A 26,873-nucleotide genomic window follows, 5' to 3' on the forward strand; every position below is an offset into this window, starting at 1 on the left:
TATATATATATATATATATATATATATATATATATATATATATATATATATATATATATATATATGAGGTTTGTTAACACGTGTACGCCTTTTCAGTTGGTACGTTTTAACAATGTGTACCAGATTATAGTAGACAAAAATACTCTTATATTATATATCATGGATTCTAAGTTTTAATGTTAAGGATATTTAAGTAATTTTCATTCTCAAAACTAAAAAAAAAGAAACCCCAAACCCTTACTCACTTCCCACATTCCTCTCAACCCTTTATCTTTCATCTCTCTCACTCCAACATTTTCTCTGTCATCCCTACTGTTTTCCTAATTGAAAAAAAAAAAATCAGAAATAGGTACATAAGGAAATTAAAGAAATAGGTATAGAAGAACTCCCTAGGAGTACAATTCTTTCAAGGTTGTAATCTTACATCATGTATACTATACCAAAAGAGAAAGGAAAAAGAAACACTTTGTGTAAAGGGAAAAGGACAATAGACGGAAATTTCTTGTTCTTTAAAAATATAATGAAATGTGTTGTAGATGTGTAAATGATGTATGAAAATTTAATTGATTTATGAAGGTTTTATTTACATGATTTAATTTAAAAATGAAATTTAATAATAATAAGAATGAAAAATATATAACACATCCTCCAAATGAACGAACAGAGCAAGAGCAAACAATTATGATGTCGCGGGTTGTTATGTGTGGTTGAGGGAGAGCATGAAGATGAGAGAAAAACAAATACAGAGATGAAAGAAAAAGGCTTGAGAATAATGAGGGAGGTGAGTAAGGGTTTGAGAGTTTTTTTTTTTTTTTTTTTTTTTAAGTTTTGAGAATGAAAATTATTTAAATATCTTTGACCTTAAAACTTTAGAATCCATGATATATGAAGGTATTTTTGTCTACTATAATCCGATACACATTGTTAAAACGTACCAACTAAAAAACAGGCGTACGCATGTTAACAAACTCATATATATATATATATATATATATATATATATATATATATATATATATATATATTAAAATTGATATTTTTATTAAATATTTTTAACAAGATTTAGTTTATTTATATTTATATTTAGTTAATTTTATAAATCTTAATTATGTTACTTAAATATACTTATAAAATTAAAAAAAGAAACAATGACATGACACACTGGTGTGAATTTTTCAAATAACATGACTCAATAAACAAATTAATGACTTTCATTTTTTTAAAATAAAATATTGTAAAAAAATTTCTTGGTGCAAATTTTTCAAATGACATGATTTAATGAACAAATTAATGACATGAAGTTTCATTTTTTAAAATAAAAAATTGGACAAAATGTCATGAAAATCCTAATTAAAAGTGGTTTATGTTATTCATTCTTCTTTTCCACATTCTTCCACCTTTTATTTTAATTCTTACTTTCACCAATGACATATTTTTACTCTTAACTATATGTAAATAACATGATCAATATTTTTATAATTAACTAAATAAAAATATAAATAAACTTAATCTTGTTAAAAATATTTGATAAAAATATTTACATAACATTTATATACAAATTAAATTTTATTTTAATTTGAGAGGACGATATTGTTTAACTTCTTTTTTAAAAGGAATAAATTGAAACAAATTAAAAATATATGACTAAATTGAGACTAATACAATGACACGTGACATGACAGTGACACGTGACATTATCACAGTCATGTCACATTATCATTGTCACGTAGCATAATATCAGTTTGACACGTGACAATTTTTTATTTTTTAAAAAAATATAAAAAATAAAAATATTTAAAAAAGTAAAAAAAACATGAACTAATACGTGATATCTTCTTTAATCGTGTTAATATAGTACTAATGATAAGAATTTAATTGTTTCAATTTTTTAAAAATAGAAATATATTTGAGACAAAAAAAAACACAAACGCCAATTTGTGATTTCTAACCAAAAACAAGAATCGTGAAATGATTAAACCTATATCATACTACTAATTTCATCTTTATATACAACAAGCAAGAATACCACTAGAATACTAATATACAAAGATTTACATTGCATTTGGAAGTCTTCCAATAAAAACTTAGCTTGTTATGCCTAAAAACTTCTATCATAAAATATACACTTTAATTACATTTTTACATTATAATACAAAAATGAACTCTTTAGTTTCTTTAGTGCTAAGAACAAGCTAAGAACAAAAATTATAATACATATACAATCCTAGCATGAACAAGCTAAGAACAACAACCAAAATAGAAACCAAACTGCTTAAACAAATAATTAAAAAAATTAAATTATTTCACAACAGTATTCAATACCACAAACTCTCATCGAAGTCATTTTTTACTATAACTTTAAAACGTTAGTATTTTAAAATCATAATTAACTTTTCTGACATCAAAAACAGCTTGTTCCAAACTAATCTCCAAACTCAAGAAGTTACCCCAATTAGAAGCATCTGTTCAAATAATACAAAAATCTAGTATAAGATAGATGAAGTTGAAAAATCACTTTTTTTTTCAAGTGTCTTTGCAAAGATTAATGAATAATACAATATGAAAATTAAAGATAAAAAATAAATAAAATAAATAGAAACTTACTCTATTTTGAAATTTTAATACACAATGAAATCCAACCCTGTGATAAGAGTAGAATTTGAAATAGAGGTGTATCTGAGAATATAATCGAGTGAAAATGGCAAAGATGAGATATGGAGGTGAAGAAGGAACGAAAGGAAGAAGAGATGCACTAGATGTCCATGTTTCAAGCTTTTTATCCCCTCTCCTTTGTTATCATAAATGTGCTGTGTAGGTTTCTTATTTTTTTGTTATTATATTACTATTTTTATATTTTACTCCTGTTTCACTTTCACACGTCACCATAATTTACATTTAACATCTTTCATATTATATTAAGTATGATAGACAAATTTTATTTAAACTTTTATATGTATTTTGAATGTTAAGACCAACGAGATTTAGTTTTCTTTTAACTTATATATTTTAAATCCTAAAATAATTTCATTGACAGTAGGATTTTAAAACATTGATTGAAACTAATCAACTTTAGTTTTACATTCATTGTATATATTCGCACTAAATATTGGTTTGGTTAAAAGAAATTATATTTTGAACTAATAAAAGTGAATTTCGTATCTATATTTTGATACATATAAATGAGATTAACCAAACCAAGCTACCTAATTTTTCGTTAGTTTGGTTTATGATCAGCTAAGAAAATTATGGACGGAATACAGTCCATTCCGATTGGTTTGGATATATTGGTTAAAAGAAATCAATCTATATTTTGAAAATGAGATTAACCAAACCAATCTACCTAATTATTCGTTAGTTTAGTTCGTGTTTAACTAAAGAAACTTATGAAAGGAGTACATATGTGTAGCTAAAATAAAGTTATGAGAAAAATACCACCCATTTTTATTCGATTGAATATATATATATATATATATATATATATATATATATATATATNATATATATATATATATATATATATATATATATATATATATATATATATATATATATATATATATATATATATATTAGTTAAAAGAAATTATTTGAATTAAGCGGCACGAATCCCTTATCCATTTATTTGTTAATGAGAAAATATTATAACTGTTATTGACAAAACCAAGATACCTAATTCTTGATTGAATTAGTTTGTTCTAGATTTAGCCAAAAATAAATAAATAAATAAATAAAGCAAAATGAATGCTATCTATTTAGTTTTTTTTTCCCTTAGCTGAACCAAATCAAATTATGGGAACACTTCTAAGAGCTGACCTTTAAAGAATAGTCTATAATTAAAAGTCCATTAAGTATTAAATGCTTTGTATAATGATTCATTATATTTCTTAAGTAAGCTTGACTCTTTTTTTTGTACTAAAAAGTGATTAATATAGAGCACATGTAGCCTTTAAATTGGAGTTGGAAATTTCTTTGGAAAGAAGGTGGGCACATATGGAACATCTGCAATTTCATTAATCATGAATTATTTCAATCTTACCGCAAAATATACAAATAATCTGCATAAGGATTTGGTAATCACAAGTAAAAATGACAGTGTATTTCATGTAGATCTGTAAATTTATAAATTGCATCACCCAAACAGTACAAACCCAGATTAAACTAAAATGCCACATCCGTCTGTGTATTGTGGTTCATATTTTAATTTTAATCAATAAACTAAAAACTTAAATAGCTTGTTTCGAAGCAAATTCCAACAATGCATCAGATTAACTCCAAAAACAAAGCTTCTTGCTTGTTGGTTAGGCCAAGTTCAGCCAGGGTTGAAGCACTTTCTTCATCACTAAAAGCACGCCTAGGATATGGTCTCACCTGTCCCAACAATAACATAAAAGACAATCACATTAAAATTAAAATTACAGTACAAATTAACAATTTCCCTGAAAAATTAGTATCATTAATAAAACTGAAAAGTAATGGTATTTCTTACCAGTCTGTAACTGCCTGGTTTCACCACCCTACCGATGTCTATGAAGTCGAACAGAGACTGAAATTTTCCAGAAGCAAGTTTAGTACGATTGTGCAAAAAAAAAGGGGGGGGAAACAATACTTTCTAACAGACTATCACCTGTAGCTTATTAGATCTTAGGAATCGGCGTCCACGACGGTTGCCATCTGGCATTTTTACCATCAAATTAACAGCGTTATCATCATCTGATGATGGTTCTGGGGGCAGGGAAACTTCTTTGGCGGCTAATTGTGTTTCCAATTCCTGGCACAATTAATGCAAAATCCAAAATTAAGCAACTTGGAAATGTTTGTTTTCTTTGCCTAAGACAATCAATTTATAGCTAGGATCTGCCCAAGGCCACACATCCAGGATACAGAACAAGTACATAATATGAAATACAGATTTTTTTTCTGGGACCAAGTATGTATGGACCGATTCTTAACTGACTATACTTATACCAGAATTTTTACTTTCGAATACTAGTTAAAGAGTCTCTAAGTTCTGTTAACATTCACACTTGAATTAAGAGGAGATGATGATAGGTGTCAATGACTTAAAGGATATCAATGGTAACTCTAGCAAAATAGCTATAAAGGCCATTTCTAGTGAGTGTGAAGACTAAAAACAGACTCCAATCAGCAAAACAGGGTAGGACGATTGAAGAATGGGGCAAGAGAAAGAAGTGCTATCAGTTATAATTGCACTACCTGCTCTTCCTGTAATTTCCTGAGAGTTTCTTCTGCTCTCCGCCTTTCCTCTTCAAGAGCAGCCTCGGCTTCTTCTCTGGCCTTCAATTCCTTTTCTCTGTCTGCTCGTAACGATGCAAGATATTCATCATCCTGCATGAATAAACAGACAGCAATAGCTACATTTAGACCATCAACAACCAACAACTCCAAACTATTTGAGAAACAAGACATACCTGCTGTTCCCTTATCAAACGCTGTGCTGCCAGTGATGGTGAAGGTGGGCGATATGAGGCACGAGGATTAGAACCCCTACCTTGCATAAACTCATGTGGTGCATAAGCATACTGGTATCCAGCACCTTCCGGGATTCCACCAAACATTGCAGCTTCAAGCATTACTGCTTCATCATGCTCCTCTGAAGATATGCCACCCCACTGCAATCTCATTGTAGTCAAAGATTGGGAATTGAAAGGCAGGGACAAGTTGAAATGACGTGGCAAGTAAAAACATAGTAATTCTTCTTGAAAAGGTATAGTAATTCTTTTTGAAAAGGAAAAATTGAAAGGCTATACCTCATCAGAGGGGAAGGAATCTCTATTATGAGGAGGATTACTGGTCTCCTGTGGCGCTGTGCTTGGTAGTGTGCTAGCCTCAGCAAATTCAACATCTTTGACTGATCCTGCGGATCCTGAAGACATATGTCTAGATCTGTTCCTAACGAGTGGCTGCTCCTCTACATCTTCAGCTTCATCATGAAAGGACAAGCTTCCTGCCTGCAACCTAGAATGACCACAATTGCCCATTTCAAATTTTACAATCTAAGAGAATGTACCTTGAAGGAAATGCTTAGTTTAGTTCAGCAGTGAGCAACAGCTACAGGTGCACAGAAAGCACAATAGAAGAGATAACGTACCTTCCATTAGATGTCACTTCCACTGGTCCAGCCTCTGATGACTTTGATGGCCCGGCTGGTGGAGATTCAGAATCTCCTCCTTGTACACGCCATGCTTTTTCTTGCTCAGCTGTCTGAACTCATTTCATGTTAGAAGAAATCCAGGTTTGAAATTTTCAATGCTAAAAAAATTCAAAACTCTGTTATGATGTAGAAAATACAAATTAGAGGGATACCTTCAGAGACAATGAAACTGCATGGGCAAGCTCGGGATCCTCCAAATACGATTGCCTTGACTGTGATCCTGATTCAGTTGAGTCCTGCACCAAGAGAAAAATAAATACCAACACAGACATCATGTTTAGCAAAGCATAAGAAAATCCATCAAGAAAAACACATACAGTTTGTCTGCCAAGTTTGTGACTTCTGTAATTTTCCTCAGCCTCCCGTTTAGAAGCCTCAATGGCTGCCCGGAGCATTTCTTCTTCTATGTCATTGTTATAATCTGGTAAATTCTCAGATTCGGGAGCACTAGGTCTAGCATTGGTATTGAGTGAGGTATCAGCCAGGATGTTATGGTTTTGCTCATCTCGATGTGCAATCTGGGCAAGTGGAGTGTCATCATCTTCATCGTTGATTATGACAGTCCCATGGATATCTGGACCATGGGCATCAGCAGTTCCAGTGACATCTTCAATGGATGGATGACCAGATTGAGTAGTGGATTGGTTACCATCCTTAACCTCTATAGGAATCTCCCTCACCTCCCTAGGATGTGTAACAAAGGGTGCCTGGACAGTTGAATCAAGAGGAGTACCAAATATACCTCTCCCAAGTGTAGGATCAAGAAGAGAAAACGGATTGACATTTGCTGCTAAAGCTGGAAGTGAAGGAATTCTCTGAATATCTGCATCCTGTTGATCATCTATATCCATGAAATCATCTTGAGGAAATGCAGTAGAGCTATTGTGAGTGCTGGCCATGAAGGAATAAAAAAAATATCAAACTCCAAAAATAAAGAATTAAAATGCAAACATTAAACAGTAATACCAGTAAAATGGGTTATGTTTCTCAATAATCACTTGCTTACTAATGGAAAAGAGACTATACCCAGTCATTAAATTTCTGTCTCCTTCACTAAAATGTGCATTGACTGCTTCATTGAGATTCCCTCCATGCTCCTGACACAAAATAATATTTACACAATGAAGAGCATATATACAAATAACCACTTGAGTCCACTGAAAATGTATTTAGTCTTAAGTTACATAACTTGACAAGTACAAATAAACCAGTCACTATATCCTTTTATAGGATAACAATCAGATGTCTGTGTAGAGCAATGAAAAGCAAAAGCTCACATAAGAGTAATTGATCACTTAAGAAAAAAAAAATATTGCAATAAGATTTCATTCTCATGTATAAGCATCTAACAAAAAAAACAAATCATCTGAGGTCAGACAAGTGGCTAAAACAGATAAGCTCAGTCATTGGTCATAATATATTCACAAACTCTCCAATATAGTTAGCTAGCCTCATTGTTAGTTTACAAGTACTAGCATTTACTATAAAGCAGATTTCTAACATTTTCATTAGTGATGAAACCTATGTTTCTCTGCACACTGAACTCCATGTTTAACTTCATATAATGATAAAAAAACAAATGAAAATCACAAAAGGAAACATATTTCCTATATTCCTAGAATAATGCTTGCATCCTATCGGTGAATACTTATGTGTTCATTCACTAAAGTTAACCATCGAGGACTTATGTGTTCATTCACTAAAGTTAAACCTCTATGAAAGCAGTTATCCATGAATTTGGATATAAGAAGGACTCCCAAAAGTATTAGACAATCCATCTATATATTTGAGCTAAAGAGAGAGAGAAAAAAAAAACACTGAATAACTGCAAATTTCACCAAAAGAAAAAACATGGGTATGCAACCGAGTCTCATTTACATAATTTACATAATTTGAAAGCAAAAAGTAATAAACATTGATAAATAATTAAAAATTAACTGAAGTGATCAAACAATGCCCAAAAACCCTAACTTGGATCAATTAAACAACTATTACAAACTACATCAAATTTTATGCTTTGGATCCCAATCAAAACCTATTAAGAAGCACTTTCACAATTGGAAGGAAAAAAAAGAGAGGGGGAAGAATACCTCGAGTTTTTGCAACGCTACTGCCTCGGGCAAACCAGTGATGCTGACGAAAGTCTCAACCGCCTCTTGATTAGGCCTTGCCATTGCAATCGAAATTGTATGAAACAGAAGGCAATCCAAAATTCAGAGCTTTTATTCCTTGTCTTATTTTTTTTTAATAAAAGAAAAAAAAAAAAAAAAATTGGGTGCTGTGAGAGATAGAGAGAGAGAGTGAGAAAGGGTGGGTGGGCCTCTAGAGTGAGAAGTGCGCAATAGGGTGAAAGTGTTTGGAATTGCTTCGACCTTTCGCTATTTCTATCTCTTTGCAACTCTTCTTGTTGGACAAGTATGCTCTCAAAATACTTCCACGCATCCAACTTACTTTATAAATACGTTTCAATAAATAAATCAATTAGGGTTACCACAATTTTCATATTTTAATTTCCCTAATTATTATCTTTATACTAAAATTGTTATCTTTATACTAATTATTTTTTAAATCATATATAAACTATTTTTTATTATTTCATGCAAATATCTATATTAATCAATTAATTAAATCCTATTTATAATACAGGTTTTTGTTTGTTATCTACTGTTTTTTATCTTTTGATTTTACTGTGGAAAAATTTGTTTCTTATTTGTTTTCTGTTTCTTATATACAGTGGAAATTAATCTGTTTTATTTTTGTGTTTTATATTTGGATATAATATTCTATTATTTTTTTATCTGGATCCTTCCTCGTTGGAGAGCAAAACATTATTATGTTCTATTAAAAGTTTAATCAATTATTTTGAAAACTATCCATTTTGTTCTGTTTAAATTTATTTTTTAACAGATAATTTTTTTGTTCAAATCATTGTTAAAGCTACCTAATTTTTTTAAGTTTTTAAAATTTACTCACTAACAATAAACTCGTATTCTAAATACCACTTCTATAATTACTATTTTCTATACTTTTTTCAATTTAGAAATTAACAAGACACTCGTATTTTACAATAGATGCTTATACCTGTCTACAATTATGTACTAACTAATATCTAAATTAATGGTTGAAAATTAAAATTAAATAATCAAATTTTGAATATGAGTGTATACATAAATATAATCATTCAAGGAAAATGAAAATTGACACTATATATTAATATTGTTATAATAAGTTATAAATTGAATGTATATTGTTTTATATGGTATTAAAATATGAAATAAATATTATTAAAATTTATAACCTAATTTTAGTCTATTTATTATGTTCTACATCATATATTCTTTTAACTTTTAACTTCTTCGGTTTTTAATCAACTATTTCATAATTTTTGTATTAATTTCCTAAAAAAAATATTTTAAACTATAAAATAAAACGACTTATTTTATTTTCTATCATGGATTCCTGTTTGTTTAAAACTATAATTTTTGTAACTAGAATTAATAGTTACGGTAAAATATAACTATCTATAAAATTTATTTAATATTTTATTAATTAGGTTAAATTCTATACTTCATGTTATATAAATATATATATATATATATATATATATATATATATATATATATATATATTAAAATAAAAATTTTAACAAACTATAAAATAAATCTAATAAAATAATTGGTGTAAAAAATAATTATAAAAAAAAATATAATTTAATGTATAAATAAGTTTTTTTATTATGAATAATTATTTAAATTTAAATAAATAATTACTAAAAGGGTAAAATTGAAAAATGACTTTTTAACCAGAAAGGATATTTGCACATTTATGATAAGAAAAGATAATAAAATTATAATTATAAAAATAAGTACAAATAATTATTATGATAAAAAATAATTTTATTTTTATTTTTAAATTGATTTAGCTAAAAAACTGGTCGTATAAAAAAGTTTTAAATTCTAGAAGACGATCACTTAAGGATAAAATTAAAAAAGAAAATTATCTCATTTAAAAAAATACTTAATATAAATAAAAGTGGAAAAGAAAATGTGTACGCCAGAAAAAAAAAATCCTCTTTATATAATAACAATATAATGTAATATAGTATATAAATATACCAGTACATATCATTATAAAATAAAAATTTATAATTCTATTCTAGGTAACTTTTAGTTTTTTGGTAGATAATTTTTATTATAAATAATTATTTTAGTCTGAAAGAATAATTAAATTTTAGAAAAGAAAATAGTCAAATAAAAACACGATTAAATTAAAAATAAAACAGTCACTTAAAAATAAATCTGGTAAAATAATTATGTTTTATTTAAAAAATATCTAAAGAGAAAAATTAAAAACAAAATGCAAAGAGAAAAGAAGAAATAATTTTAAGGTTTGTTTAAAGTATATAATTGGTTGACAAAAATACTCTTATACATTATAGATTAAAGTTAAAATATCTGAATAATTTTTAATTTTTAATTTTATTTTAAATTAAAAATAAAAATTATCAAAATATTTTGGAAGTTACATAAGTTAAATATATATATATATATATATATATATATATATATATATATATTAGTCTAAATATTTTAAACATTTGTAAAAAGAATCATTTTACTTTGTTTTATATATCATAAGGCATTTCAATACTTATATTTAGCAATATAATGATTTTGTTAATTATAATTTTTAATTAATTTGTGAGGATGTAATAGAGTAGTAAATATTACATTTTAAATAATATGAAGAATATTAAGAAAATATCACAAAATCAATAGAACAATTAATTTCTATAAATATGTAATTGATATTCGTACAATTATTAAAAAATAATTATAAGTCTAACTTTTATATATACAACATCAAAGAAAAACAAAAGGAATATTTACATAATTTTTTCAAAATATAACTATATTATCTACCTTACTCAACCTAGACATTTATATCATCTTCTCCTGAAGTTTGTTTTAAATAGACATCCTCTACTCACACCATGTGATGATTGTAAAATAAATCACGCATACACAAATTAACAAACTAAAAACGCACAAAAAGTAAGCTAATGTTAAAAGAAACAAATATACAATATAAAGAGACTCAATTCATATGGGAAGGTTACAATAACTTAATAATAACATACTTAGTCAAACATAAAGCACACGCAAATTCATGTATCATAACAATAAAATAAGGACAACACTAGTTTCTCTTATTTATTTGGAAGGTTACAATAACTACAAAGCAAACTATCCCTACCTTACTTTCAGATAACTCTAAAAATGCCCACAAACTACAAAATCATGATTAAGATAGGTCTTTAGGACCATTGACCCACAAGGAACTAAACAAAGACATTAAGCGACATATGCGAAGAATCTACATGCATACGTCTTAAACTAAAAATTAAAGAAAATGAACAAAAACTAACTTACTTTATAGGGAAAATTGATTGGTAGAGAATAGAGAACTCACGAACGACTATAGTTCCTAAACAAATTCTGATCTTCAAACAAATGTCTTAAGAGTTGAAAATCTTAGAAAAAAAGAGAAGAGAACTCAAATGATGAGTTTTAGAAAGATTAAATATTTTCGACAATTAGACGTGTTTATAAAATTATATTTATGTTATTGAATTATTTTAACATTAAAAACTTCATCTAAGTATTTTAAAACCCTTGTTAACTATGATACTTTATCTATTAGGTTCTTATAAAACTAATTTACTATATAAAATATTTAATAAAATGTTTATCATTTTTCTTAATTAGAAAACTACTATTAGACTCACTTTTTTTTTTACATATTAATATATTAATATTTTTAGTTTATTAAATGTTAGTAATTATATTTAAATGGATAATATTTTGATATAATTATGTTAAGCTGTCTATAAATATTTTGAATTATAAAAAATATAATTAATAATATGAAATCATTCATTGTAACAATTATACTAATGATAATAAAAGGTTTAATAGGTTCGGAGGTCCCTATATTTGAGGGTTTGTTTCAATTGGGTCCTCCAATTTTGAAAGTGATCAATTAGGTCCCTAATTTTGTCAATTTGAATCGATAAAAGTCTTTCCGTTAAATGCAGTTAACGCCCTGAAGTTTTTGAACATGTGGCACGCTGACGCTTCTAGGTGGCACCATTTTAAGTGCATAGGTGGATTATAAAAGGGTTATGCACTTGAAATGATGCCACCTGGAAGCGTCAGCGTGACAAATGTTCAAAAACTTCACGGCGTTAACTGCATTTAACATAAAGGACTTAATTGATCACTTCAAAAATTGGAGGACTCAATTGAAACAATCTCCAAATATAGGGACCTCCAAACCTATTAAACCATAATAAAATTAAATGTAATATGATTTATTTGAAAAGCCAGAAAGAAATAATAATGTGTAAGTGTGTAATTTAATGATGAATTTTTCTAGTTTTATTTTGATATTATATAATTGTTTTTGTTGTTGATTTTCATTTTCATTGATTATTTATTTAATATGACATTTTTTACCTTCGTAAAATTTTGGTGATTTAAAATAGATAATATAGGCATGCATTTAAATTACTTTGAAGACAACACATTTCCCATGGTTGTTTTCTTTTGAAGGTTTGAACATGGCGTATGTCCCACGTTCCTATCACCATCAGTAATTAAAAAATAAATAAAAATTGACATAAATTAAGAGATGATTTATTCATATTTATTTAGTAGACATTATAACATTTTCAATTAAATATAATATAACACCTATATTATTATATAAAAAGTATTATATAAAGAGGATTTTCTTGACGTACACACTTCATTTCAAATTTTATTCATTAATTATTTATTTAAATTAAAATCATCATTTTATTAATTTTATCTTTTAAGTGAATTTTCTTATTTAATGGTTTATCTATTTGGCAGTTTTTTTTTTTTTTTTGCAAAACTTAACTATTCTTTTAAACTAAAATAATTATTTATAATAAAAAAATATATGCAAAAAAAAATACCTAGAATAAATTGTAAAAAGTAATTTTTTTTAATAATTATATTTAAAAAATTATTATTTTTTGTAATCATAAAAAAAAAATCATCACAGATACTCCTAATAGATGTGTTTGCACTAATTCTTATATAAAAGAGTTTCATTTTGTCTAAAACTTACAAGTTTGCCTTATCTTCTCAAACTAGTTAAGAAAAACAATAAATAATGTATAATAAATAATGTGAGAACCCTAACTTGTATAAGATTCTTTTTCTTCTTAAAACCTATTTTCTCTTAACCATCTTCCTTTTCTTTCTCAGATTTCTATCTCATTTATACTTTTTTTTTTTTAAAGATGAAACACATGGAAGTGATCTACACGAGATCAATTTCTCTTTTAGATCAGTTCAAAGTTATATTCCTTTCATATAAGGCAACATGTTATCTTTCACATGCAATCTTTATTATTGTTGTATGTTGACTCTTTTTGTTCTTGATGAAACTCTCTATGGTGAACATTTAAAAATTGTGTATGGATCGTTGTTTGAGTACTTTTGTTGTGTAAATGGAGTGATTTTCATGAGTAAAGCTCTCGAGGTTAAAAAAAGTAATGTTAGGCAAAATGTATAATATAAGGAGAGCTGATTATTTAAGTTTTTTTCATTTGATGTTTGTAATTATAGAAATGAAAAACTGAGATAAATCTGTATGAATTAAAATTTGAATTGAATTGTGGTTGTGATTAATATAGTGTGTTGTATGCCCAACCATTCCAGAAGAATGAATTGCTGAAAAAAAAAAAGTCTAAAATCTTGTTTATTTGAGTAGATTTGAGAGAGAGTAATTGACAAGATTTGACCGGATTTGAAGGTAAATTTTTTTGTTGTTGTTTATTTGAATAGATTTGGAGGTGAGTGAGAGTAGATTTTGAAGTAAAATTTGTAAAAATTGGTGTAGGATTTAATTTATGTGACAAAAAAAATTTATCATCAAATATTCTCAAATCCTCTGAATTACTCTCTTCCAAATCCACTCAAGTGAACAAGGCCTAAATATTAGTTTTATGAAATTGTTGTGGATGAATGAAAATGATGATGTTTATGCTAAATGATGAGAGGGTGGGATACGGATGAACTCTGTCTTTATAAATAATTAGAATGTGACTATATCTTTTGGAAATAAAATTGTGTTAGATTTTCATCAGAATCATAATCAAATTAATGCATTGTGGACTTCTGAACAACATGGATTATATGTAATTGATGATATATACATAATAGGTATATAACATTTTAGTTGTGTAAACGTTTTGAGTTGATGTTGCTATTGAATTTGGAGTGGATTGATTTTCAAATTGAAAAAAAATAAATATTATAATCTAGTAATAATTTGATATATATATATATATATATATATATATATATATATATATATATATATATATATATACGAGTAATTGTCTAATATTAATTAAAATTAAAAACATTATTATATAAAAGAAATTATAATTTTTATTTTAGTTAACTCTTAAATCGAACTGGAATTTTAATAATTGATTTTAGATGTATAAATATTTAGTTTGACATTACATTACTTTTTAAATTGAAAATTTTCATTTTTGGAGATCATTACTTAATTTATGCAACATTTTAAACAGTACTTTAATATTTAACAGAAATTAAGGCTTTAAATTAAGAAAATTATCAGTTGAGAACATCAGACCATGTTATCTTAAAATACAAGTTTTAAATGTTGTATTTTTTAAATTTAACCTTTGACCGTGTTTTTAAACTCAATTATTATTTTTTAATTATAAAACTATCAACAAAATAAGTAAAAATTATTAAAATAAAATTATAAAAAATATTTATATTTAATTTTATAATAGTAATAATAATTTTACTGTTTTTATTATATCATAAAAAAAATTAACACACAATACGCATGTACAGAAATTAAAAATTGTTATTCACCTTTTCTATTTTGGTTGATGTGTACTTATAACAAAAGAAGCCGAACGACAGAAATAGAAGTCGTTTTGGTTGAATACCTCCTCGGAAATAGCCAGAGCAGGAAAGAAGCATTTGCGCAAAGTTTCGATCTGAAGACGCAGCACGTAAAGGAAGACGAAGATGACGAAGAAGAAGAAGGTTCCATGGTTCTGGACTTGGGTCATAGGTTCCGTCGTGTTCAGGCTCATTCTCCTCTACTTTCCCAAAAACCTCAACCTCTCTTCTCGCCCTGAAGTCTCCACCCCCCTCACCAGCCTCCGCCGCCGTATACTGTTCTTCTTCTTCAACTACCTTTAATTCCTATATCGTGCTTTCTTATCAACTTCAACTTCTCTTTTCGCAGTGGCCGAGGGTTACTGGTTGAAGCAGTCGTCAGTTTCACCCTATGCTGGTATTTCCCTTTCTAGATTCGTTCATTGGATCAATTTATATTATTGTTTAGTATTGTGTAAGAAATCTCAGGCTCTTGTTCGTGTTTCCAGGATCAATGTACCATGGTTCCCCTTTGTTATTGACACTTCTCGGTCCGCTTACAGTTAAAAGGTACCTGTTGTCAATCGTGTCAGATTTTTTTTCCGTTGCTTTATTTAAATGGACTCACTTACTAAGTTTGAAATTCCTATGTTGTAATGACTTCGAATTACCTTGTTGATGCTTCAGAATTGAAGGACAGCCTGATAATCTTTTATGCGGGTAACTTTCTCCGCCTGTTACTGACGAGTATTACTAGTATCTATTCAGTTGTTTATTTCTAATTTCCACAGCTCCTGAATCGTACTTGTTGTGATCTTCGTTGCTCAATAATTCTTATCTATCCTTGTAATTCTGTTTACCTCTGAATCTTGTATATGCAGTTCTTTACCCCTGTGTTCACTTATGTTTGCTGCATTCTTTGTTAAACAGTAAATAATCAGCTCATTTCCGGATATAGTTTGGTTTTTGTTATTGCAGATGTGGTTAGTGCAATGCTTATTTGTGCTGCTGGTGAAAAACTCCAGGTGGCATACAGTTCAAGCTTACAATCACTTGGTCTTCGTGATTTGTCAGAGAATTCAGGTTGTTAGCATGTGCTTCCACTATGATCCTTCTGTTCAAATTTGATATGAGTATGGTTGTATGCGCTTCTCCCATTTTTATTTGTTATTTTTAAGTGATTTATAAAACTAGTGTATAAGTTTGAATTTCAGATAAAGATATATTGTACAATCAAAGAGAGAAATTTTGATCTGTGCATGCTGCATTATAAGAAAACTGTAACATGGTACTTGATGAAGATTACTGGTAGTATTAACAATAGATATGAAAGGAGTGCCCCTTTGACTCTTCGCTCGCTTTTCTTCCCTCTTTTGTGATAGTGTATTAAATGTGAAAAAGTAAAGGTAGGAAATGAAACACCTTGTCAATCATCCCACGTCTGTGTGGTTTCTGTGAACGAACGGACGGTGAAGTCTGTGTCTGTCTAGTGTCTGTATCATAACAAACACTATGCTTCCCTTTCCAGGAAAAAGATAACGTGTTTTACTGAATTGCTGAGAATAAAACAGGGTATTTGCAACTATTGTTGTGAAGGGTAGGTGATGGTCATATTTTAAAATTTAATGTAAAAATTTCCCCTTTTGGTTGTGGATCTTTTTGAAACTATGCAAATTCTTTTTCACCCCTTTTGATTGTATTTTTGCTGTTTCCAGAGCGTCTTCCTTCAGGAGATTTTGCTGCTCTTGCATACTTATGGAATCCTTTCACAATAGTTGCATGCGTTGGTCTATCCACATCTGCAATTGAGAATTTGATGGTTGTGTTATCTCTTTATGGAGCATGTTCGCGTAAGCAGCTAATAACCTATGGTTTTAATTTCTGAACTTTTAGATTCTACTGACTCACTCCTATCATATTTAAATGGTATTTGTTAGTTTTTTTCTGGTTAAGTTTTATTTGCTTTCTAATATTGAAACATGAATTTTGCTTGGCGTTGATGAAAAGTTCTGTTAGTTCTAGCTTCTTAGGGAAGTTTTGTGGGAATCTCAATTTTTAGCTGAAGGATTACTTTTATGCAAAAGGACTTTGATAAACAGTTTTCCATTTATTTTTATTATATTTCTGTTTTCCTGAAATGTTTCTTGGTCTTATGTTGTGTTGAATAGAAAGGAACATATATATGTGTGTATTATTATTTGAGCAATAAAACCAATAAAACATGGCTACTAAAGGGGGTTGAACTTGTGTACATATAATAGTAATTACTAAGACTGAACGCCCCAAGCTAATTTGAGGAATAATTTTTCTGTAGGTATCATTGTTTTTTGTGTTTTCTATCAAATTTTCTGTCTGGTATACCTTTTCTGTAAGTTTGCTGACAATTGAGCCCTGACTATCATTTTTTATGTCCAATATTCGTCTTCTTTAACTTTCTTTTTTCATATTCTCTCTCAAATGCATGGGAAATATTTCGTTTGTTATTATTGCCATTGAATTTACATGTCTTTGTTCATTTGATATCCACGTCTGTGTAGAGGTTGCCTATTGCTATATTTAGCTAGCTTATTAGATTTTGAAAGTAGTAGTGAGAACTGAGGAAGAAAGATCATTATCACCTTACATATGTGGTCTTGTGATCTTCATCTAATATTTTGTGTAATGTTGAAACTGTACTGATGTACAACAGGACTAGCTCCGTTGGCAGCTTTTGGATGGGTCATGGCTACACACTTGTCTCTGTACCCTGCTATTCTTATTATCCCAGTATGATGTTGCTTGAACTCGTTGTATAACATTTTCAGCATAATCTGCAAATCTTTGTTCTCTGTAATTTGCATTTATTAATCTGTAGATACTAATATTATCCTCTTTTCCAGGTGATATTGTTATTGGGATATGGTCCTGATGCTCCTCCTAGGAAATTATTCTGGCAAAGGAATAGGCTCGAAGTTGGCAATTCCTCCTCAAGTGATAGTTATTCAGAAGAGAAAGCAAAGAATCAGCTAAAGGTTGCGAATGTATTCTCATGGAGGCCAGTCGTGTCTTTTCTGTTATGGACTTTGCTTTGGTCATCCTACATCTTAGTCCTTTGTAGTATTTATGTCCAGCAGTATGGCGGTCTACAGGAGTTATTCAAAAGGTTTTGCTTAAATACTTTTACAATTATTCATTTCAGAAAACAATTTTTCAAATGACGAAATAAATATGCATATTTGTTCATTGTTATAGTAGTTGCAATAATTTGGGTCTAGTTGTTAACGGGTCTTCTAAAAAGTAAAGACTGGGGGAGCTTTTCTAAGAGGCAATGAAAAATCCAGAATATCATGTGAAAATAGTTATACACAATTACGATAACTCCAAAATAATTACAGAAGTACTGGATTTGTAACTGCTGCCATTATCGGCTTTTGGAGTCACCAACAACTTTTGAGAAGCATAAGCTACCCTGATGCCTCATAAGATTTAGAAAATTTTAGGTCCATATTACTGTTGTTTGTTCATGTAGTTAGTTATTGTTGGTGTGAAACTCTGAAGTAAAACCCTTTGGGAAGTCAAATAATTCATTTCCCACCCAAATAATCAAATAATTAATTTTTGTTCTATTATAAAAGAAACTATGCACATTTTTCAACATCATTGTTTAAAATGTAAATGAACTTAGTGTGCGGAGAATTAATATGTTTTCCATGCGTTGAGGGAGGTAGATTTTACTGCATTATCTCTGTTGAGAACACTGTTTGTGATTATGACATTTTTTTTTATTCTCTTTTGTTATTATCATTATCAAGAACTGTTGAAACGTCAACTGTCACAATTTCTTGTTTCATTGGAATGACAAGTTTTTCTATATCTTGTAAATAAACTTCTAGGTTGTTTGTGCAGAACCTATGGCTTCATTCTTACAATACAAGATCTGTCTCCAAACATTGGTGTTTTGTGGTATGTGCTATAGGAAGGGAAACTACCACCTTTAGGGTGGACTTGAATATTTTATTGCTCTCATGAACTTTGGCACTTATTTTGTTCTGATGGTATTTGCATTACAGGTACTTCTTTGCAGAAGTTTTTGATTTTTTCAGAAATTTCTTCCTGATAGTATTTCATGGGAATATTCTAATGATGCTAGCACCATTAGCCTTGCGGCTTAATCATCGGCCATGCTTTCTAGCTTTTGTATACATTGTGATATCTTCTATTTTGAAATCTTATCCTTCGGTAAGTTGTTTATTTTTTTCACCAGTTTCTATTTTTTACCTGGACTCAAATTAGCTCCTAGAATTTAGGTGTTACGTATATCCGAGTAGAAGACGTAACTAGAACAATATCTCACATACTCAAATCAAACAAAAGAATAACAAAAGAATGGAAATGGAATTGTACGAATGAATCTCTTAAATGTAAACAATAATTGGGAGTATAACCTCCGTCAATTATTTCTAATAACTGGGAGTAGGATCGCCGTCAGTTACCTGAGAGCATAACTTCTCTTACAAAACTCACAAATCAAAAGCATACCTCTAACCATAGACTCTTCTTTTATTTATACTAATTATTTCCCATCCATACTATGCTAAATCTTTCTCTAAAATATTACTCTAAATAAAATATTTCCTTATAATATATCTGCATTTAATATAAATATCTCCCCATATATTATCCTAGCATATATCCTTAATTATAAATATCTTATATTAAATATTTCCCTGGAATATATATTTATTTACTCTAATTAACCTAAACTATATTTATTTACTCTAATTTACCAAACATCCTCCCACTTTATACCCTTACATTACACCTCGCTACAAAACAACCTTGTCCTCAAGGTTGGAAATTTGAAACTTAATCTCCTGACTTCTCTCCATCATTGTGTTATCATATGGCGGGTACTCACTAGCTGTTGCCCTCCAATTCAGCTCTGGAGGTTTGGGTGGTGGTAAAACTTCCTCCAATGTCTTCCATTCTTCGTCCAACATTCTGGTCACCATTTTTCCAGAATCATAAGCGCTGAGGAAATGGTTTTCGATGTCTTTCAATACTTCACGTTGTTCTCGTCCCTCTGCAAGTGTATCAAAGACTGCAAGCCCCCTGTTCTTTTTGTTGGCCCACCTCTTCACCAAATTCATTGTTCTCTCTAGGGCATTGATTCTTCCATCTGCCCTTCCTTCCAAAACCTTCATTCTTCCTTCCAGTATTAGCCCATTCGGTTCTGGCAGTTTTCTCACGTTCAGTTCTGGTCGTCCTCTCCCGTTCGGCTCGGTAGGTCCTCTTTCTTTAGGTTTCGCCCATTCTCACATTCGGATCCAGTAGTCTGCTACCGTTTGATCCTGGCAGTCCTCTCATGTTCGAATCCGTCAGTCCGCTACCAATCGGTTCCCGTAGTACCTTACCATTCGGTTCGACAAGCCCTCTTTCTTTAGGTTCTGCTCGTTTTCTCACGTTTGGATCCAGAAGTTTGCTACCGTTCGGTTCTGGCAGTCCTCTCGCGTTCGAACCGTTCGGTTCCAACAGTTCCTTCCCATTCGGAGGTTGGACGTATTCTTCCACGATCCCCGACTGCTTACTGGTCGCTAGTCTTTCGAAGACTAACCCATTGTTTCTTTCTACAAATCAGATCACCATCGCCTCCTTTAAAGCTTCCCAAGAACAATTCTTGGCGTGGAAGGCGACCAGGCCGAATGGTGGAAGGCGAGGAGCGAGTTGGCGAGCGGTGGACAACATGGAGCGACCAAGCCGAATGGTTGAAAGCAGTGAGGAAGCATCCGAACTGTCACAACGTTTAGGATAGGCAAGAAACTAATTAGAGTAATGAGAGCGTTATTCTGAGAGGATATTAAGCAAAGGATAATTAGAGTAAATAAATATATATTTCAAGAAAATATACAATATAAGATATTTATAATTAATGATATATGTTAGGAAAATATACAGGGGGATATTTACATTAAATATAGGGATATTTATATGCAGATATATTCTAGGGAAATATTTAGTGAGATATGGGCGGGAAATAATTATTATAAATAAAGCTAGAGTCTAGGGTTAAAGATATGCTTTTGAATTGTGAGTTTTGTAAAAGAGGTTATGCTCCAGGATTATGGACGGAGGTTATGCTCCTAATTATTGGATGACTGAAGGAGGTTATGTTCCCAGTTATTGTTTACTTGTGTTTACCCAGATATTACCATCAATAAAAGATATCAATTCGTTCTATTCCATTCTTTTATTATTCTTTTGAGTGTGTGAGAGGTTGATTTCGTTACCTCTCTTACTCGGATACATAACAGCTATCCTCATATACGAAGATTGGTTATGAAGTGTATGCTAGATCTAATTTTTACCTGGACTCAAATTAGCTCCTAGAATTTAGGCATGATGGTCTCTCTGGGTGTTGCTGAAAATATTTTTATAATTTAGAATGAAAGAGATGTTGTTATCCTGTTAAATGTTAAATGTATGATATTGTATGATTACGTCGTCCAAAATAGAAATTATGCAAATAAGTATGTTACACACTTAGCACATTCACATATGCAGGCTTAGATGGGAAAATATTATCAGTGCAGTTGTAAATATTGAGCTACGAACTTGAACATGAAATGTCCAGCACTGATGTGTTTATTTTGTGTGAATTTTCATCATGCTGGTATCTGATTGTTCTGTCATTCATCTATGCATCTATCTCCAATCTACTTAGAGAAGTCCACATATATTATGTGTTTTGTGTGAATTTGCATCATGTTGCAATGTGATTGATCTATATACTATATTGTCTTCTCTAACTTGTCAGTACTCAGACATTAAATAAATCCATCACTGATGTGTTTATTTTGTGATTTTGTGTCATGTTTCAAACTGGATTAATCCCTGTAACCATTTTGTTTTCTTTATAACCAGGTTGGTGATTCAGCTCTGTATTTGGGTTTACTTGGGTTATTTGCTTATGAACTGAAAGGTTATTTATCTTTCTTTTTTAACCTTTTATACTGCTCATAATCTCTTTTTGTGTAATCAACTTCCTTGATTTTCAGATATGCAGTTTTCATTCTTCCTATTATCTGGTTATGTTGGGGTTTCACTTCTTAGCCCTGTGATGCACAATTTATGGATATGGAGGGTATGGAGTTGTGTTTACCTTCCATTTCAAATAGATTTTTCTGTTATCTTCAGTTCCTCATCTCTGTAATAAAATCGGCAGGGTACTGGTAATGCAAATTTTTACTTTGCGACAGCAATTGCTTATGCGTGCTTTCAGGTGCGTTATATCTACTCATTGTGATATTCGCTTCTCCTCACCTCATGTTAGTTATTGTTGCTGTATCTCTTTTCTTCACAACTTTTTCTAGCCATTAAGTTTATATACAAATGGAGATCTTTGTCAATTTACATCTACCAGCCATTTTATCATGATCAGAATTGCATTTAGTTTATTCACATTCTTTTTCAGAAAATGTTTATCAAATAATGCTAGTTGAAGTTATTTGTATTTTCTTGAATATTTATCACATACTGTGAGCCAAAGATTGATGCTAGCTCATCAACACAAGCCCCAGCCTCTCTCTAGGACAAGGGTCCCGTAGTAAAATCTTGACCCTTTTCACTTTCCTCGATGCCACGCTTCAAAACCAACTTAATTATTTTATGGTGGTGTACTTCATTGCATTTGGCAAGTTCTGTCAAAATTATACCTATGAATTTAACCTACGGACAACCTCAGCTCACTTTTAAAATAACCCCTTTTTATACCTAGCTTCCAAAGACCCCATATAAAGGCATTAAGGTAAAGGCCGAAGTGAGTTTGAGCCATTACAACATAACAGTAAATTTTAAGAAAAAGAAATTAACAAATAATGAACTAATATTACTCTTTGCTTAACAAAATCTCATTAATTTGTCTATTATAACTAAGAGCATATAATGTAAATCTATTTGACTTAAATTTATAATAAATTTTCACTAATTTATTTTTATGTGAAACATTATTTTCTTTTTCTTTATTTATATCTGTATGCTACATAATAACTAAAATAAAAAGAAGTGGTGTAAAATAAATATGGTTTGAAAACTATTATTTTGAGAGTAACCTCTTTATTATTATATATTTTTACAATATTTAATTATTGATATTATAATATATCTACTATTTCATGATTTTTATTGGTGATGAACTTACATAAATTGTAAATTTACTTAGTAAGCAAAATTAAGCTTTCTCAATTTAAATCAACCACTATTATTATTTATAAGTTGATTGTGTAGTGTATTTTTAATCTTTTTATTCAGTTATTAATTACTTTTTGCAAAATTTAAAACATCTTTTTTTTTTAAATATCTCAGAAGACAAAATAATAAAAATTTACAAATATAACAGTAAAAGTTAGCGTGGACATCTTTAAAATTTCGAATTATTGATTTTTGTATCCTTTGAAATGGGTAATTTTGATCTTTATAAAATAAATTCTAACATTTTGAAAATTGATATGATTTGTAATTCAAATAATCGTTTTAACCATAAATGTTATTTATTTTTAAAATTTTAAACAACCTTGAAATTTATATTAATATTATATCACATAAATATAAAATATCTCTAAAAGAAAAGGTTGGGTTCTCAGTTCACATCATTTCTCTTTTCAAGTCACCTAATGAAATCATCTTTTTAATTTATAGTTAGTTTTTTTTTTTTTTATGTTTTTGTTCCTTGAAGAAATATATGTTTTTCTTCATTGAGATTTTGAGTTTTATAATGAACTTACGTTGGATCATGATATTGATGTTAATAATTTAAATTAAATTAGGTTGTGAATGACCAAAATTTGAAGCAAATTAATGTTTTTATTCATGTGTATAAGATTCTCTTAAAATACATAAAATTGAAACTTTCATTTTTAAAGAAGTTTTTTTTAAAAAAAAAAAAAAGAAAGAAAGAAAGATTAACCCATGGATGAGTTTTTGTCCATAGGATTTTATGAACATTTTAGCCCTGTGACTGGGCTATAATGAGTTTCCTAATAAAAATTAAACGTTCTTTATGTTATCCTGTAAACTTATGTATGCTTCTTACTTCTCATATGGCAGATCATTCTGGTGGTTGAGAGTGTCAGCGCCATGCTAAATCATGACAGAACGCTGACAAAGCTATTTACTGCAGCTGTTCAAAACGTCAAATCTTGAGAACTTTGAACTATGATTCTATGCATCCATGGTATTCATGAGCTTTTCACGTGAATTAGTTCTCGGTTCCAGGAACCATTTTGGTGCTGCCCCCTTCAATTACATATCAAATAGCTGCATTTATTTGGATGTAAGCATTTTTCACCCTGATTAGTATCTGGACGCAAGACTCTGCAATCTTGATGCTGAATGCCGGTTAAAAAGGAAAAACAATCATGCTTTTGTGTTGGGGTTCTTAGAGCTCTTATGTTCTTGGTGTACCATTCAGTAAGTTTCAATGGCTTTGTTCTTCAAATGCAACTAGAATGCAGCACATGAATTTTTTTTTATTTTTTTTTTGTTCTAAATTCATGTTACTATAATGAATGCACCTGTTGGTCAGAATATCTGGAGCGTGTCTATAGGAGTTAACCATCTGTAATGACACCAACATCTTGAGCATATCTCACATTATCATCTATCTAGTGTGATATTAGTCAAGGTTTTTTGGTTTCGTCATCTGTGATTATTACAATTCTGTAGCACCCCTTTATTCTTGCTTTTCCTCCATTTGAGTCCATTGTCATTGCTGACAATTGCTTGATTCATACGTTGCTTGGGCTATTATACGCACTCCACCTACTCTAATCACTTCAGCGATCAACTTGCGCAGTACATTTCACATGTTACTTTGACTCATTCCATGCCTTTCTTTGAACATTCTTACATGTGAAACAAATATAGATATGCATAAAGCAATTGGGGTTGTCGTATGCAAGAACAAACACCCGTAAAACGCGCCTTCCCCCTGCTACATGTAGGCCTTTCACATGCACAATTTAGAGATAAGTGTTAGACAACAACGGTCAGCGATGTTTCTGTCCTACTTACCTTTTGGACTGCATCCAGTCAAAAACAATAACTTAGATGTGAAGTGAAACCAAAGAATGTGCTTTCGGCTTTGGCATAAATGGAATTTAAATTACACGACATGCTTCCAAATGTGATGTAATGTTTGCCAGGCAAACCAGTGTGATGTGATTACAAAGAAGACAGCTCCATGTGACACGTTGCAGAATTTACCTGGTTAGTGATAGACTGAACTCAAAAATACGAACCAATAACTTTTTCTAATAAAGATATATTCAAAATATTTTCTATTAAAAGTTAGCATCTACTGTATGTCAGCATTAATTATTAATTCAATGAAATAACAACACATGGTTTTGTCACGGAGTGAATTTCATGACCATGACCTTTCATGCCTTCTACTCCTTTTTTCATTTTTCTTAAAGCTTTTTGTGTATAAATATTACTCGTTTAAAGACTTAAAACTCCACGGCAACTTTTTTTTTTGTTATGTTTAAAGCCTAAAGTGTTTCTTTTTTTTTTCACTTATTTTGAAAGAAAAACAAGAATTCTCTCTTGGAAAAATTAACAGCTTAAAATCCCATAGTTTGAGGTTTAGTTGGGAATCTTTCTATTTAATTAGACTTGTTCGTGTATTTAAGGGGTTTTTTTTTCTTTTCACAGAAAAGAAAAACCAAAATAATGTTAAGAAGTGAATTTAAACTTAATCTAATCTTATAAAACTAATTTTTAAAATAAAATTTACATCTATTTATATATTATAAATTAACTTTTCTTTAATCAAGCCATCCAATACAGACATTACATTGAATTTTTTAGGAAATCCTCGTATTCTTTATAGCATCCCAGTGACCATATATATAATAACACTATTGTTGTTGTACCTGATTAGCGAAAGTTTGGTATAAGAAACTAATTTTGGTACAGGAAAATAATAAATTTTAAAATATTGAATATTAAAAACTAAGATTTATATGGATGTTTAAAATAAATTTGATTCGTAAATAAAATACCAGTCTCCTTGTAATCAAAGATAATTTTTAATTCTTTTTATCACATTAAATAAACTTTTATCTTAACATCAGAAGCTTAAGTTTTCCACTTCTGATGCAAATATCTTCTAGGTAATAAGATGGATAAAATACATTTTTGGAAAACTTATTTCAAGGTGAGATTACTTTCCCAAGATTTGTATTAATTAAAAGGGTTAAATATGTTTTTAGTCCCTATAATTTGGAACGATTTTGGTTTTAGTCCATTTTTAAATTATGGTACAATTTAGTCTTTCAACTTTAGAAAACTCTGGTTTTAGTCTTTTTTACCAATTTTTTTTAAACTTTATTTTTTGTTTCAAACACGTTTCATTATAGCATTTGGATTGTTTACACTGTTTAACACATTTTTGCTTCAGTGTTTGAAACAACAAATAAAGTTAAAAAAAAAATTGATAAAAAAAACTAAAACCAGAGAGTTTTCTAAAGTTAAAGGACTAAATTGTACCACAGTTTGAAAATAGACTAAAACCAAAATCGTCCCAAAATATAGGGACTAAAACATATTTAACCCTTAATTAAAACAATTTTATTTTAACAAATGCTCCTATAAATAAAATTGGTACGTTTGTAAGAGAAAACAAATTAGTACGTTTACTGTTCAAAGAACATAACAAACTCAACTACAGCACTATTCAATGAATGAAAACTACTAATAGT

At 29.6% G+C, this 26,873-nt stretch overlaps 2 protein-coding genes across 2 annotated transcripts; one reads left to right on the top strand and one right to left on the bottom strand.

Annotated features, from left to right (window-relative positions):
- Positions 1-4,005: 4,005 nt before the first annotated feature.
- On the bottom strand, positions 4,006-8,542 carry LOC106769521 (plant UBX domain-containing protein 8). Its single transcript, XM_014655171.2, has 11 exons — positions 8,263-8,542; positions 7,199-7,269; positions 6,490-7,063; positions 6,325-6,408; positions 6,110-6,222; positions 5,769-5,976; positions 5,430-5,630; positions 5,215-5,346; positions 4,625-4,768; positions 4,487-4,543; positions 4,006-4,368 (listed from the first exon to the last, which is right to left on the bottom strand). The coding sequence occupies exons 1-11, from the start codon at positions 8,344-8,346 to the stop codon at positions 4,261-4,263; spliced, it is 1,776 nt and encodes a 591-aa protein (XP_014510657.1). The 5' UTR covers positions 8,347-8,542; the 3' UTR covers positions 4,006-4,260.
- Positions 8,543-15,173: 6,631 nt separating this feature from the next.
- LOC106769395 (phosphatidylinositol glycan anchor biosynthesis class U protein) lies at positions 15,174-24,808 on the top strand. The gene is made up of 14 exons (XM_014655001.2): positions 15,174-15,427; positions 15,506-15,553; positions 15,645-15,705; positions 15,823-15,855; positions 16,094-16,218; positions 16,851-16,985; positions 17,825-17,901; positions 18,015-18,277; positions 19,021-19,077; positions 19,185-19,353; positions 22,036-22,093; positions 22,170-22,255; positions 22,337-22,393; positions 24,217-24,808. Exons 1-14 carry the CDS (start codon positions 15,283-15,285, stop codon positions 24,310-24,312), a joined length of 1,410 nt encoding a protein of 469 aa, XP_014510487.1. The 5' UTR covers positions 15,174-15,282; the 3' UTR covers positions 24,313-24,808.
- Positions 24,809-26,873: the final 2,065 nt, after the last annotated feature.

The sequence above is a fragment of the Vigna radiata genome, chromosome 7, assembly GCF_000741045.1.
Source record: "Vigna radiata var. radiata cultivar VC1973A chromosome 7, Vradiata_ver6, whole genome shotgun sequence".
NCBI classification, from domain to species: domain Eukaryota; kingdom Viridiplantae; phylum Streptophyta; class Magnoliopsida; order Fabales; family Fabaceae; genus Vigna; species Vigna radiata.

Coding starts and splice junctions, on each gene's coding strand:
- LOC106769521 (XM_014655171.2), bottom strand. CDS start 8,346: ATGGCAAGGCCTAATCAAGAGGCGGTTGAGACTTTCGTCAGCATCACT. Junction 6,409..6,489: donor ACAAACTTGGCAGACAAACT/GTATGTGTTTTT, acceptor CTCTTGGTGCAG/GACTCAACTGAATCAGGATC. Junction 4,544..4,624: donor TAAGATCTAATAAGCTACAG/GTGATAGTCTGT, acceptor GGAAAATTTCAG/TCTCTGTTCGACTTCATAGA.
- LOC106769395 (XM_014655001.2), top strand. CDS start 15,283: ATGACGAAGAAGAAGAAGGTTCCATGGTTCTGGACTTGGGTCATAGGT. Junction 15,856..16,093: donor CCTGATAATCTTTTATGCGG/GTAACTTTCTCC, acceptor TTCCGGATATAG/TTTGGTTTTTGTTATTGCAG. Junction 19,354..22,035: donor TTTTGAAATCTTATCCTTCG/GTAAGTTGTTTA, acceptor CTTTATAACCAG/GTTGGTGATTCAGCTCTGTA.